The 12,394-nt window shown below is 41.6% G+C and overlaps 1 protein-coding gene across 1 annotated transcript in view; it reads right to left on the reverse strand.

The window, feature by feature from the left end:
• Window positions 1-819: 819 nt before the first annotated feature.
• Window positions 820-12,394, reverse strand: part of USP44 (ubiquitin specific peptidase 44) — a 30,613-nt gene continuing 19,038 nt past the window's right edge. The window contains exons 4-7 of the mRNA XM_019545068.1: window positions 4,341-4,539; window positions 3,793-3,901; window positions 1,912-2,117; window positions 820-1,361 (exon numbers count right to left, since the gene is read on the reverse strand). Coding sequence (XP_019400613.1) covers window positions 1,162-1,361; window positions 1,912-2,117; window positions 3,793-3,901; window positions 4,341-4,539 — 714 coding nt within the window. The 3' untranslated portion in view covers window positions 820-1,161. The remainder of the gene's footprint in view (window positions 1,362-1,911; window positions 2,118-3,792; window positions 3,902-4,340; window positions 4,540-12,394) is intronic.

A 12,394-nucleotide genomic window follows, 5' to 3' on the forward strand; every position in this document is an offset into this window, starting at 1 on the left:
GACTTGATACAGTCTGCTGAAACATGCTAACTAGTGCGTTCCAGGAGCTCTGCATCATGTGTATTCAGCATCCCCACGTTTCACAATGGCAGCAGGGCCGCTTTAACTGAAGCTTATTGACTGAGCTTTAAAGTGCTCCAACACCATTTTGAAGTGCAGGACACTGAACGCATGACACTACATGTGCTTTAATTAAAGCACCCCCACTTCTCCCAGAGGATGTGTATAGACAGATGCCCATAATGTTTTGAGTTTTATGTGCTTCAGAAACCTGACCTCTTAGATTTTCTCATGTTTCTTCACTGATGAGATTAACCATTTTAGATAAGGAATCTTGTTCCCTAGAGTTTAGCTATCTAATTAATAACTTTACAATCCCTTAATTTCAGCCAAAATCATAGTAACTTCTGCTCCCCCCCCCATTTTCAGAAAATACTGTGTTGTGTAAATAAGCACAAACTGTTGTTTCCCTCTGAAATCTTTTAAGAGTAAAATTTAAAATCAGACATTATGAATTTGTGGGCATCTTTCTTTTCAGTATTGTTTCACAGGCACCAGTGGGGAAAAGGGTGAGGACCAACTTATCTATTACTTATGAGAGATTTTTGGGGAAGGGGTGTTCTTGGAGGCAGGGGAATTTTGATAATTTAAAGAACAGTTTTGCTTCTATCTGATATTTGCTAGAAACTCTCTTTGTTGGTAAAATGTTAACTATTAAGAATTATACCAATGCCTGTAGACAGTAAGAATCAATACACTGTAAGAACTATCCTATAAAATGTACAAAAATATATAGAAAAATAATCAGAATTAGACAAATCAATTGTAAATTGAGATTCATTTTTTTCTAAACCAATTCAAAGATTATAAAAACAGAACTTAAAAATAGCCTGAGGTAAGAGTTAAATTCAAATTGCAATTACTTCTTAAAAAAATAGCTATATAGAAATTTTAGGTACTTTGAAAGTTACCTACTGTCCATATAAATTTATACTAATAATTTTAGAGTGCTTGCTTTAGCTAGTACAAAAGTGTAAAACATAGTGTACAATGATTAAGACAAAGTAAAAAAAAATCAATACTGTACTTGAATTTTCTTTAAAAATATATGAAATTTATGACAATTTAAACTCTTACTGTACATGGCATATTGGCTTGGGATTAGCTGCTACTGTTTTCTTTCAGATGGTCAAATTCTGTGTGCTGCTGGCTTTCAGATGGTGAGATAGGACATGGTACTTTATAGTGTCCATTTGCCTGAGTAACTCGCTGGCTGTAAAACAAGATGTAAGCTTGAGTCTTGCGTACTTCTCCCATAGTGCATATGTTGAGCTTGGAATCATTGCAGTGTACCCAAAATCCTAGAATGAAGTAATATTTCAGTGTAAAGTAATCCAGCATCTTAAATCAATGTCCTGCATTGTACTTCAGTTGATTTAGTGTCTACTATGATTCATTAAATTCTCTGAAAGTGAGAATTCCTTGTATGTATGCACTGAAACAAAACACATCTTTTCATTTGGTTAAAGCACCAACACTAAATTTTACCAAAAACACAATTTAGCCTTCAGTTTTTTTCTATGGCAAACTTATGGAAGTGACTGATCTATCATATACACTATGGTTTACATGCATCTATTCACCAGGAAAAAGTAAACAAATTGAAGCCCTCCACAGCTGCTCCGCTATCCCCTTTCTTCCCCCTAGTTTTTTAGATTAGAGCTGTCTCAGCTTTCTTGGCCAAACAACTGTTATTTTGGCACCTGAAGGTCTGATTAGTAAATGTTTGTCCATTTTATTTTAAGAAAGTAAGGACCTTGTTTGTAGTGATTTACAAAGGAACTAGAACTGTAGTTTCCAAGAAAGAAAGTACAATTATATTTCTGTGTTTTATGAATGGTCTGTCCATACCTCCTTCTGAGTTATAGCAGTAGGCAGTATAGTGCCCTGAGCCAAATCCTTTCCCATGATGCATTACCACAGCAGACAAGTCATAGATAAAGCAGTCGGGTAAGAGGGACTTGAGGGATTCTCTGCAGCAGTAGGGCTCCATATTTAGTATCTGATCAAAGCTAACATGTACACCAATCTTCTCTCGATGATTGCGTCCCGACCACCTGGAAAATAAAATTGACTAAATGTGTTTTCTGAAAGACATTTAATAGATGATTGCAGTGAGGTCAAGTTCCCATAAAATCTCTGTACATAAGCTACTACTGTAACATACAAAGTTCGTGCTTGTTTACACAATTAGCCTATTTACATATTTTTATATATCCCTCAAAAGTTTCTGCTTACTAATCTCTTCTTTCACTTCTTCATTTCATATGTTCCTGAGGGCAAAACTTTTTATCACAGCTTAAAATCTCTATGGTTCTTGCCACTCCAGGAGTCCAAGCAGATCCTTCTCATCTTTGCCTGTACTCCTGTGCCAATGAATCCTCCAAACTGAAATATAGATTTGTTATAGGAAAGACTGAGATTCTTCAGTGGGGCACTCAGATTTGACTTATTTAAAATACGCAAGTCATCCCTCCCAGTTTTTGATTCCTGGCATCAGTCCCACATTCAAGAGCCATTCTGTACCTCCCCCACTCCAAATTAAGATGCAGGTTTGGGTTCGATCTCTAGTCCCTGGCTTGTCCTGTTAGCACCCTTTGAAAATTCTAGTCTAAGTTTGGTAAGATGACTGTGAACTGCAGGTTACACAAGACCTCAGTAGATTGCATGTGGACCTGAAATCATACACCACTGAACATAATCCCCAATTTTACATATATTGGTATGACCCCTCAGTATTTAGTAAACTCTCATGGTATCAGTGCTAGTTCACAAGTCAAAATACTGAATTGTATGTGGTTTGTTTTATTTAATGTAACAGCCGTATCTTACTATGCATATAGAGATCCCTAAGTCTCACTTTCTCATAGAGAAAACAATGAATGGTTGAGGTCTTCAAAATTCAGAATCTTAATTTTTTTCTTGGTATTGTTGGGAAGCAGTAGGAACAGAAACCTCACTTCTCTGCCTGCAATATGCATTCTTATGAGAAATAGAATGCTATTGCCAGGAAATAGTTTTCTGGAAATTATTCGTCCTCATACTAGGGAACTTAAATAATATTTTCAAGAGCTGGGGTGGGCAATTATTTGGGCTGGATGGATACTTAAGGAGTTTGGGGGGGGGCTTGACCCTTCCTGGCATAGCAGTAGGGGAAGAAAGGGGGAGGTAGTAATTGATCCTGTCTGCCTGGGCCCACCTGCCCTGCAACCATTTTTGGGGGTGCTGGAGAGAGCAGATGGGTGGGGTCTATATGGAGACTGGCCCAGAACTCCAGTTTGGCTGGACAGATAGGATGGGGCCATGGGTGGGCAGGGAGTGGTGTCTGGGAGCAGGATGAGCAGAGGCCAGGATTGCAGGGCAGTGACACTGGCAGCAGCAACCACAAAGAGCCACCACCACCAGGGCTGCCGGAAAGCTTAAGTCTGGCTGTTATGCCACTCCAGTCCTGCTGTGCACCCACGGTGATAAGATCAGCCGCATGTGCCACAGCCCAGGCTCCCCCCTGGGCCAGATAGGGATGGAGGAACCCACTGCGGGCCAGATAAAATCCCTTGGCAGCCCACATCTATTTTGCTCACCCCTGTTCAAGAGAGACTATTTAGAAATATTTTCCAATGGCTGATTTTACTTGCTGCCCCACTAGACAGAGAGCATGGAAGAACAATAACTGAACTATTCTGCCCAAAAGATAGTTTGTAACATCTGGAAATAATTCCTAACTCTGCTTACCTGAATCGTTTAAGGTGTAGTCTTAGAACTTGAGGTAGTCGACACACCATAAGTTGTTTCTGGGCTTCTGAGAGTGTTACTGGTTTGGAGGAAAACTTCCTGCGTTTTGCTGGGATCAAAGGCATACATTAAGTTAGATTAAATGTATCATACTCTGGGCAACGCAGTTTTAAATACCAGTTGTTAAATATGCTCACGTTTAATTTCCAGACTTACCCACTATTTAAACTCTAAATGCTGATATTAATATAAAGTCACCTTAATACAAATGCATGTTTTTGGATCCAGATCATAAGGATTATTTTAGAATGCCTGGCAATACAAAATGCCCCTGAACGTTTCTGAATACTTCCAGGTTATGCACTTGAGAGAGAAACACTTCAGCTATTTACATCAAGGCACCTAGTACAGACTGTTGATTTAATTAAAGTGTGCCTCATCTTTTTAATTACTGTTTCTTTTTCCCTATGGTCTTAATGCCTATGTTAATAATTACATGGAAAACATATAACATACTATATACATGAGTACATACTGCCTTTACTCACTGTTGCACTGATCACACGCATATATCTTTCCCTCTAAAGCTTCAGTCTCTGTAAACTTGGCCAACATTTCTGTTAGCAAACAGGGGTGCTGAGATGCCATTTCTTTCTCACTGCAGTGGTACCTCTCAGGAAACTCAAGTGACAGATCCCAGAATGGTTCTATAGTATTTGATTTATTGTCACAAGCGAGACATGTAACCTGTAAAGCAAAATATTTATTCAGTCTTGTGGATATCCCAAATCCCCTTTTTTCCTACAGTTGTCCCTTAACACAGTGCATGAATTTTCAGGGATCGTAAAAAGAAGAAATGTTAACTAGAAACTGTATAAAACTTTTTTTCAGAAGCAACTTTCCCACACTAATTTCAATGAAGGGTTGGTTCTCTCCCTTTAATAAGAACTAAAGATAGTTTGAAAATGGTCTATCTGGGATTGCCCAACAGGAAGAGAAGCAGTCTGAGACCTCTTTCCTAAACAACTATTCCAAAGCAACAGTTTACATGAATTGTTAACTATACCTAGTTTTACTAAAAGCTTACTGGTTTCTTTTATTTTAATTACTGTGTTTATCCTTCTTGGTACATTTTCCAGCGAAGGACTAGATTGGGAAAAGTATCCTTAAAGAAAAAAATTGCAGATAAAATTAGTTTATTTCTTCTGTTGGTAAATGATTTCATCATTCGTGGTAGGGGAAGACAAAGCCTTAAGACAAAGTTATTGTCAAGAAATGCCATGAGAGTCAACCTGAAAAGTGCAAGGTAGGACAAAGTGCCTGTTGTCGATAGTTAAATTAAAAGTAAGATCCATAAAAATCCATAATATTTTCCAAAATACTTGGAACATGACAAGTTAAATATGGCTGTGCACTCCAAAGCCAATGCCAGGTTGAACTGCCTATGGAAAAGTATGCAGTTTTATAGTTGTTCTAAGAACACAGTCCTTTCTACTGATTCATGTGAGTGGGCTTCATGTGTAATAGCTTGGAAGGGAGAAGTTTGATTGCTTTAGGACTACAAGCAGGCATCTCAATGCCAACAAAGAGCCTTTGCATTTGCAATACAAGCCAAAAGGAAGGTATCTAGAATCCCCCACGCCCATTAACTCTACCAGCATTACTCCCTTTCTTGTTCTGCACATGACTAACATAAATGTAGTCCACTCACAGGAGTATTTCTCTTTACTATAAAAACTCTTCAAATATTTAGACTAGATCTAGTTTAGACATAGTCAATAATCACTAACTAGGGCTGCTCTAAACCCATCATTGCTTTGTTGAAACCAAATATACTGGAGAAATCTATGGGTATGTTAGCAAAGAGTTTTGGCACTTCCAATGTTTTGCAGATCCTCCACAACTCAGTTATGATGCTGTAATTATAACATCCTTCCCACAGGAGAGTGATCAAACTTAAAGGGAATATCTTGTATAAACACGGATTGACTTGACAGTTACCTTGATTTAGAAACCTGGAATATATTTTGCTGCACTGGTGTCATATTTATATGCTCATTGAATTCTTATAACCAATGTAATTATTAAAAATAATTCCACATCCTGACTAGGTATTTAGCTTTGCAGCCACCAGGGTGACTACTGATTCAGTTAAATTATTTATATAAACATTCACCTATCTGCTTCCATAACCTTAGCTAAGAGGAAGAATGACAGTGCATACTATATTTTCTCACATACCCCACCTTTTTTTTTTTTTTTTTAACAAGTTGCTGAAAATTGGGGGTGGGAAGCACAGGACTGGTAAGTGAGAAAATACAGCTAAAATCTGGGATCTTCTCAAGCTGCTGCCAGGACAGAAGCTCATGTTGGGTCAATAGTGGCTTCTGCAGCACCCAGAAGCCTCTGCTGTGGAAAAGGGAGAGTAACCGTGCATGTGCCACTCAGGGCACAGCACAGCAAGCACATTAGGGCTCCCTAGCTGCTGGCTGTGGACAACAGGAGCCACCATGCAGCATAGTTTTATTTTTCCCTTTCACCCCCTTGTACCTTCCCAGGCAGATGCTGCAGAAGCTGCTACTGACTCAACATAAGTCTGTGTTTCTGGCAAGTTGGGGTTCAGCTCCACTATTTCTTATCTTGTGGGTAGCATCACCATGGGCAGATGCAGGAGGGGAGAGCAACAGGAAATGAGTGGGGGGTTGTCATTAACCCCCTGGCTACTGGCTGCGGGCAATTCCTCCCTTAGTAGCAACATCTGTAGCAGCAGGGTCTGCTCAAGCAGCAGCTTCCTTCAGCACAAGCAGCATTTGCTGTTTTCAAAACTATGCAAAATATCCATTGTAAAGCTTGTGGTGTTACTTTGTGTGCATGCTGAAGGAACACCCTGAAGCTGTTGCTGGTACAGATCCTGCTGCTGCAGACGTGACTGCTGAGGGAGAAATGCCTGCAGCCAACCAGCCAGCAGAGGGTTAATGGAGCAGCCATAGGCTGTTGCTCCCCTCCCCTGCACTAGCCTGTGTTTATGCTGCTGGCAAGAAAATTACATTTTTTTCCACTCTGCCTGGAGTGCATGGGGCATGCATGTAAATATGGTAACCATCCCTCAAGAGAAGCAACTAGGATCCAAAAGGGATCAAAATTATTAAACGGACTGTAACATAGACCCTCTTTAGTCCCCATTGCAGGGAAGAGGAGGAAGGATCTTTTAAGAGGAATAAAATGTAATAGGAGGCCCTGCCCTCAGAGAGAGAGAAGGGAAGGGCTTCAGCACTTTGAGGGCAGCTGCTTTATCAGTGGAAGAGAACAGCTCCTGTTAGGGAAGCTCATGCAGGCAAGTGATGAGACTGGGTCTAAAGGATGCTGCTGAGCTGATGACCTGCTGTAAGAGACCTCCCATCAGGAGCCCTTGAGGAGTCCCAGCTGGAGGAGGCACTAAGTTTGGCCAACAGGACCTCTTCCTTCCCAACCTACCTCACCCATGGGACTTACCCACTGACAGAATGTGACACTGTGGCAGGAGAATGAGGTGGGGAAACAGTGCAAGGAGGATCTGTGCAGCATGGGGGACCAAGGCCTACCCTATATATGGAGAAAGGGGCAGTGGCAGGCAGGCGCAGACTTAACTAGCTCAAATACACTGCATCCTAAACTAATGTTTGAGAAATCTCCCAGATCACTAACTGGGAAATTTCAGCCTCTCCCTTCACCCTCCATACCATGACTGTCCAATTCACACTCAGTTAGAGGCACCTTTTCCCCTGTGGTGCTCTAAATCAGTGGTTCTCAAACCTGTTTGAACCAAAATCCATTTGTAATCATCGATGGCCAGTCCCAACCCAAAATACTTTAAGTAGAAAACAGCCCCAGGCCCTTCCAGTGCTTCTCATTCCCAACCCCAACCTGCTGCCCCCCCAGACCCCAGCCTCTCAGTATGTTGTGCAGGGGGTGGGAGTGCACATGGCCCCTCAGATTTGTGCACCTACAAGGGGCATGAGGCTGCAGACTGGCATGATTAGGAACCACCTCCGTGGCCCAGCAGGCAGGACCCAGCGTGAGAGGGCAGAGTGGGGTGGCAAGACTTGCTGCTGCTGCTGGACCCCTGCGAGACGTAATGGATGGGAGGGAGCTGCACTACCCTCATCTCATCCTGCTGCCAGTCACTTGCAAACTAGGACACAGCTCTAGCCTGCTCCCATGACCTGGTCATGGCCACCACTCCCCTCAGGCATCTGCGCTGCCCCTCACCCCACTTTCCCTCTGGGGTAGAGCCTGCCAGCCTGCAAGGTGAAACCCAGTTTCCTATGTATTTCTCCTTTAAAAGGAGATCATCCAGTTTTTTCAAGGCAAACGGAAATCCTGGATCCCTGTTCATTACTACACATAGCTTTAACATATGGTAAAGTAAAAGCAGCATTTGTTTTTTTTCAAAAATGTATGCAAAATATAATCCATTTTTAAAGCTTGTTTGTGTCCTTTCATACATTCTTGTGACCCATGGGTTGAGAAATGCTGGTCTAGAAGTAGCTGACTAATTCTGGTAAAGGCAGCATGGTCTGCTGAAAGTCTACTGAAAGTCCCTCCCTTCCTGCTCCTTGTGTGTTGGTTTTTTGCCTTACTTTCTCTTTTCCGCATTCCTGAGGAAGTTTGTCTTTACAGTGTATGAAAAGCTATTAATAGTAGCTGTAACATCATCTTTCAAACGAAGTCTTCCAACAGAGTTCTTTTGCCAATAATTTGCTCATGAGTAAGCAGTCCTATCAGCTTTTTATCTTTAGCAGAATCCACTAGCTAAACAGCACACCCATATCCAGGGGGAATGCAGTCTTTCAAAGTTTTCAGTGCAACACAGGCAGCACCTCCACTGCAGGTTTGAATTTTTCTCTTTATAATGTTTGTTTTTCCTTGTAAAGTATAAAACAAAACAAATACATAGAGGGTACAAAGCCTTAAAAGTTATGTTTCTGAAATCAAACTGTTTAAAAAAAACAAGTTTCAGGTGTCATTCTTTAGAGCAGGGATCTCCAACAAATGGCCTGTGAAGCCCCATAATCCAGCCCCTATGCCTGACCATCCCCGTACACAAAGCCCGAGATGTGCACTGGCACTGGATGGGACTGGCCTCGAGTTGTGCCATATGCAGTGCCCACTTGGGCAGGTGTCCTGAACTAGTCTGGGTGGGTGCCAGCTGTGCTAGATCAGGGACAGGGCTGGACACAGGCATGGGCAAACTGGGCAGCCACCTGGGGCCCAGGCAGAAAGCAGGCCTGAAAATGGTAATTTTTAAATTATTAGCATTCTCTCTGGTGAAGGGGGGGGCCCAATACTAAAAGTTTGCCCAGGGCTGCCAGGAGTCTAGATACGGTGCTGGTCAGGGAGGCAAAAATTCCAAAGGCCTAACCTGGCCCATGGACCAGCCCCATGCTACTCATCTGTCCCTGGGGCCAGATAAGCTTGACACGCCCGTTTCAGAGCAAACATAAAATAAGTACTATTTGCCATAAAACAGCAGAAAATTATTTTCTCTTACATGATCTACATGTTAGTCATCTCACATGAGCATGTGTCATTTCTCTGCTGGTTAGCACAGTACAGGGGATGTTGCCAGTGCTTTAAGTCCAAGACCAAGAAAGAGCAAATCACTATTTGGTTCTTACAAAATTTGCAAAGGAGTGGGATAGGAGGAAGTATCATCTTTAAATTACTGCCTGGCCTTCCCCTAAGCTGTAGGCTTTAAGTGCTGAAGTCAGGCAACATCCTGAAGCTATAAAGTATTAAAAATTCACAGCGGAAAAGAAACTGGAGTTTGGCACGGTTCAAGGGATCCTTTTTGTTGCTATGCATATCTGGAGCATAAAATGCAGATTAGCTAATAGGTTTCTGCTGTACAAACAGATTATTACTGTTGGACCAGGCATTTATTTAATTGATGTGTTACTTGCACAAGGATTTGAGCACAACAGCACAGGCAATTTGCCAAATTCTGGAGTTCTAAATTCAGTCTGGGGATTTTTGGTTCCCCAGATTTTCCTTCCACCCATTTCAGTTAATCTTGAGATGATGAATCCAGCACTACTGTTCCTTGCCAATAAAAAGCACAGTGCAACCGGTGTAACGTTACTGAATTCTGCCTTCCCCGCTATGGAAATGCTGTGCAAGAGGCAAAACAGATCCTATTTTGCCCCAACAAGTTAATTTGTAAAAAACGAAAAGCAAGTGAATCTGATTTGTGCGGAAGACTCTTATAATGATGAAGAGCGTCAATGATTTAAACAGGATTCTAGGCCAGTGTAAAAGTCCACTTGTACAGATCAATTTGTTAGATCATATTATGTAGCCTGTTAAGTGTCACAACTTGAAGAGCAAATAATTAGATTAATCACTTTGGGAAATTTAAAAATTGAATTACTAGAGGAAGAGCTGACAAATACTTTAGTTTCTATTTGGTAAAAAGATCAGTAGCATATCTAAAAAGGAGAAATGACCTCCAGAAATCAGCCAGCATATGAAATCTGTCTGTTGTTATCCATGGTCTTCTTCAGGGAGTTCTGTCTTTCCCATGGCTGGGGGCTACACACCACCCCAGTCATATGCTACAGGAACAGGTCCCTGGAATTTCCCTTTTCCCCTGTCATGCAGGCACTACTGGTGGCATGTAGCCCCTTGGATTTTCTCATCCTCCTACCATGCAGACTGCACAATCAGTACCCCCTGCCCTTCCTAGACCCATCACTGCATAGCTGTGGGAGAGTAACCGCAGGAGTCTACAGGCAGTCTGCGCTTCCAGCTGAACAGCTCTGGTCTACTTGTTCAGCTCATAAAAGGAGACTTAGCTGAGGAAATATCTCATCAGTACTTGTTCACATTAAAATTCATTTGCAAACTAACCTACTTGATATCTGATGCCATATGAAAAAAGAAGGGATCAACTTCCAAATCTATAAGCCACTGCCTGGTGTTACTGCTTTATGTGCAGATTTCATCTGCTCTGTTTGGGCATTTATAAAGATTGCAGCTTTTTGACTAAGTGCTGTGCTGTTTGTTGAACACCACATTTACTCAGGGCGTTTGCCAAGATGTTCATCTTGCAAAGCGTTGTATTGAAGAGTCCGTATCCAGATCTCAGTCTGTTCAACTTGATCCACGCTTCTCTGGCAAGACTGCGCTCAAAACGGGATTCATTTGGCATTGGTATAAAACACTGTAGGAATAGATCTAACCTTTCCCAGTGGTCAGCCCACCCCATTGCTGCCCATAGGCTTGGTTTAGCATCTCCAGTCTCTTCCAGAAACTTGTGGGCTTTGTGCATAAATGGTTTATGACTTAAGCCTCCATCTATTTGGGTCTTCAATTAACAGTTAATGGAGCAGGTGATTTTCATCATCTCTTGCCTTTATTACCAGTAATGTTAGCGTCCATATGTTTTCATTGTGCATTTTTGTTGTGAACACGATTTCTAGTAGATCAAACTCACTACTAGCCAGAGTTCACTATGAACTTTGAAGAATGGAGTCCTCCAAGGGTCAGTGCTTGAACCAATATTTTTCAATGTATGTATCCCAGAATTCCCACATACAACATCTAAGTGATACATGTACACTGATGATGTCACTATAGTAGTCCAAAGAATTGATAGGACAGAACAGTAAAAGACATCGAGTACTAGGTCTGTGTGAAGTGGCTAGTATTCGCTTTGGATTCAGCCAATTTGGGGGACAGTAATTTGATTCGGTAATTTGAATCACCGTCCTGATTCAATTCGGCCGAATCTGACTTGGAGATTTGGCTGCTGCTGAATCTCCCACTCTCCCAGCCCAGCAATGGCTGCCCTGTCCTCCCCAGTCCCCAGCACTTGTTAAAAAAAAAGCCCCAACTTAGTGGGTGCACGATTTTGCTAACCAAAATTACTGTACAATCCAGGCGCGTGCATCTACACACCAAATTTATTTGAGTGTAAAACTGATACCTGCATTATGCAGGTATCAAATTTATGCCCAATTAGTTACTGCACAGTAAGACACATATAGACACGTTACTGCACAGTAACACAGCATTAACATGCTTTAATGCCTACATATGTAAATGCTGGCCTATTCCCACTTACTGTGCAGTAAATTTAAGTCAGTGTAAATGCCCGTGTAGAGACACCCAGTTGGTCCAATACAAAATATCACCCTAAGAAATCCTTGCCTCTCAAGAAAGGTGGCATGCTATTTGCTTCCCCAGCAGCACGATACTAGCAAAGACATAGAAATAGCAAACCACTAATTGATCAATTTGGCTTAAGAAAACTGTAAAAGGAGTTGAGGGCTATGCATGTTCCTTGTACTGTAACAGAATATAAGGTGAGGAGCAATACACAACATCTCAGACATTTTTAAAGACTCATATTTCTCATTTGAAGCAGGTATATATAGAGAGCTTATTTTCTCTGTAGTTCAAAAGATGGTTTATTGCAAATTACCTTCAGAGTCTATCAGGTTTCAGATTATATCACAAAAGTCAATCATCATGGTGCCCTGTGACTAGTGGGGTCCCCCAAGGCTCTGTCCTTGGACCCATATTGTTCAACATCTTCATTAATGATGTGGACATTGGAGTC

Source organism: Crocodylus porosus, unplaced genomic scaffold, assembly GCF_001723895.1.
Source record: "Crocodylus porosus isolate Cpor-Errol unplaced genomic scaffold, CroPor_comp1, whole genome shotgun sequence".
NCBI classification, from domain to species: domain Eukaryota; kingdom Metazoa; phylum Chordata; order Crocodylia; family Crocodylidae; genus Crocodylus; species Crocodylus porosus.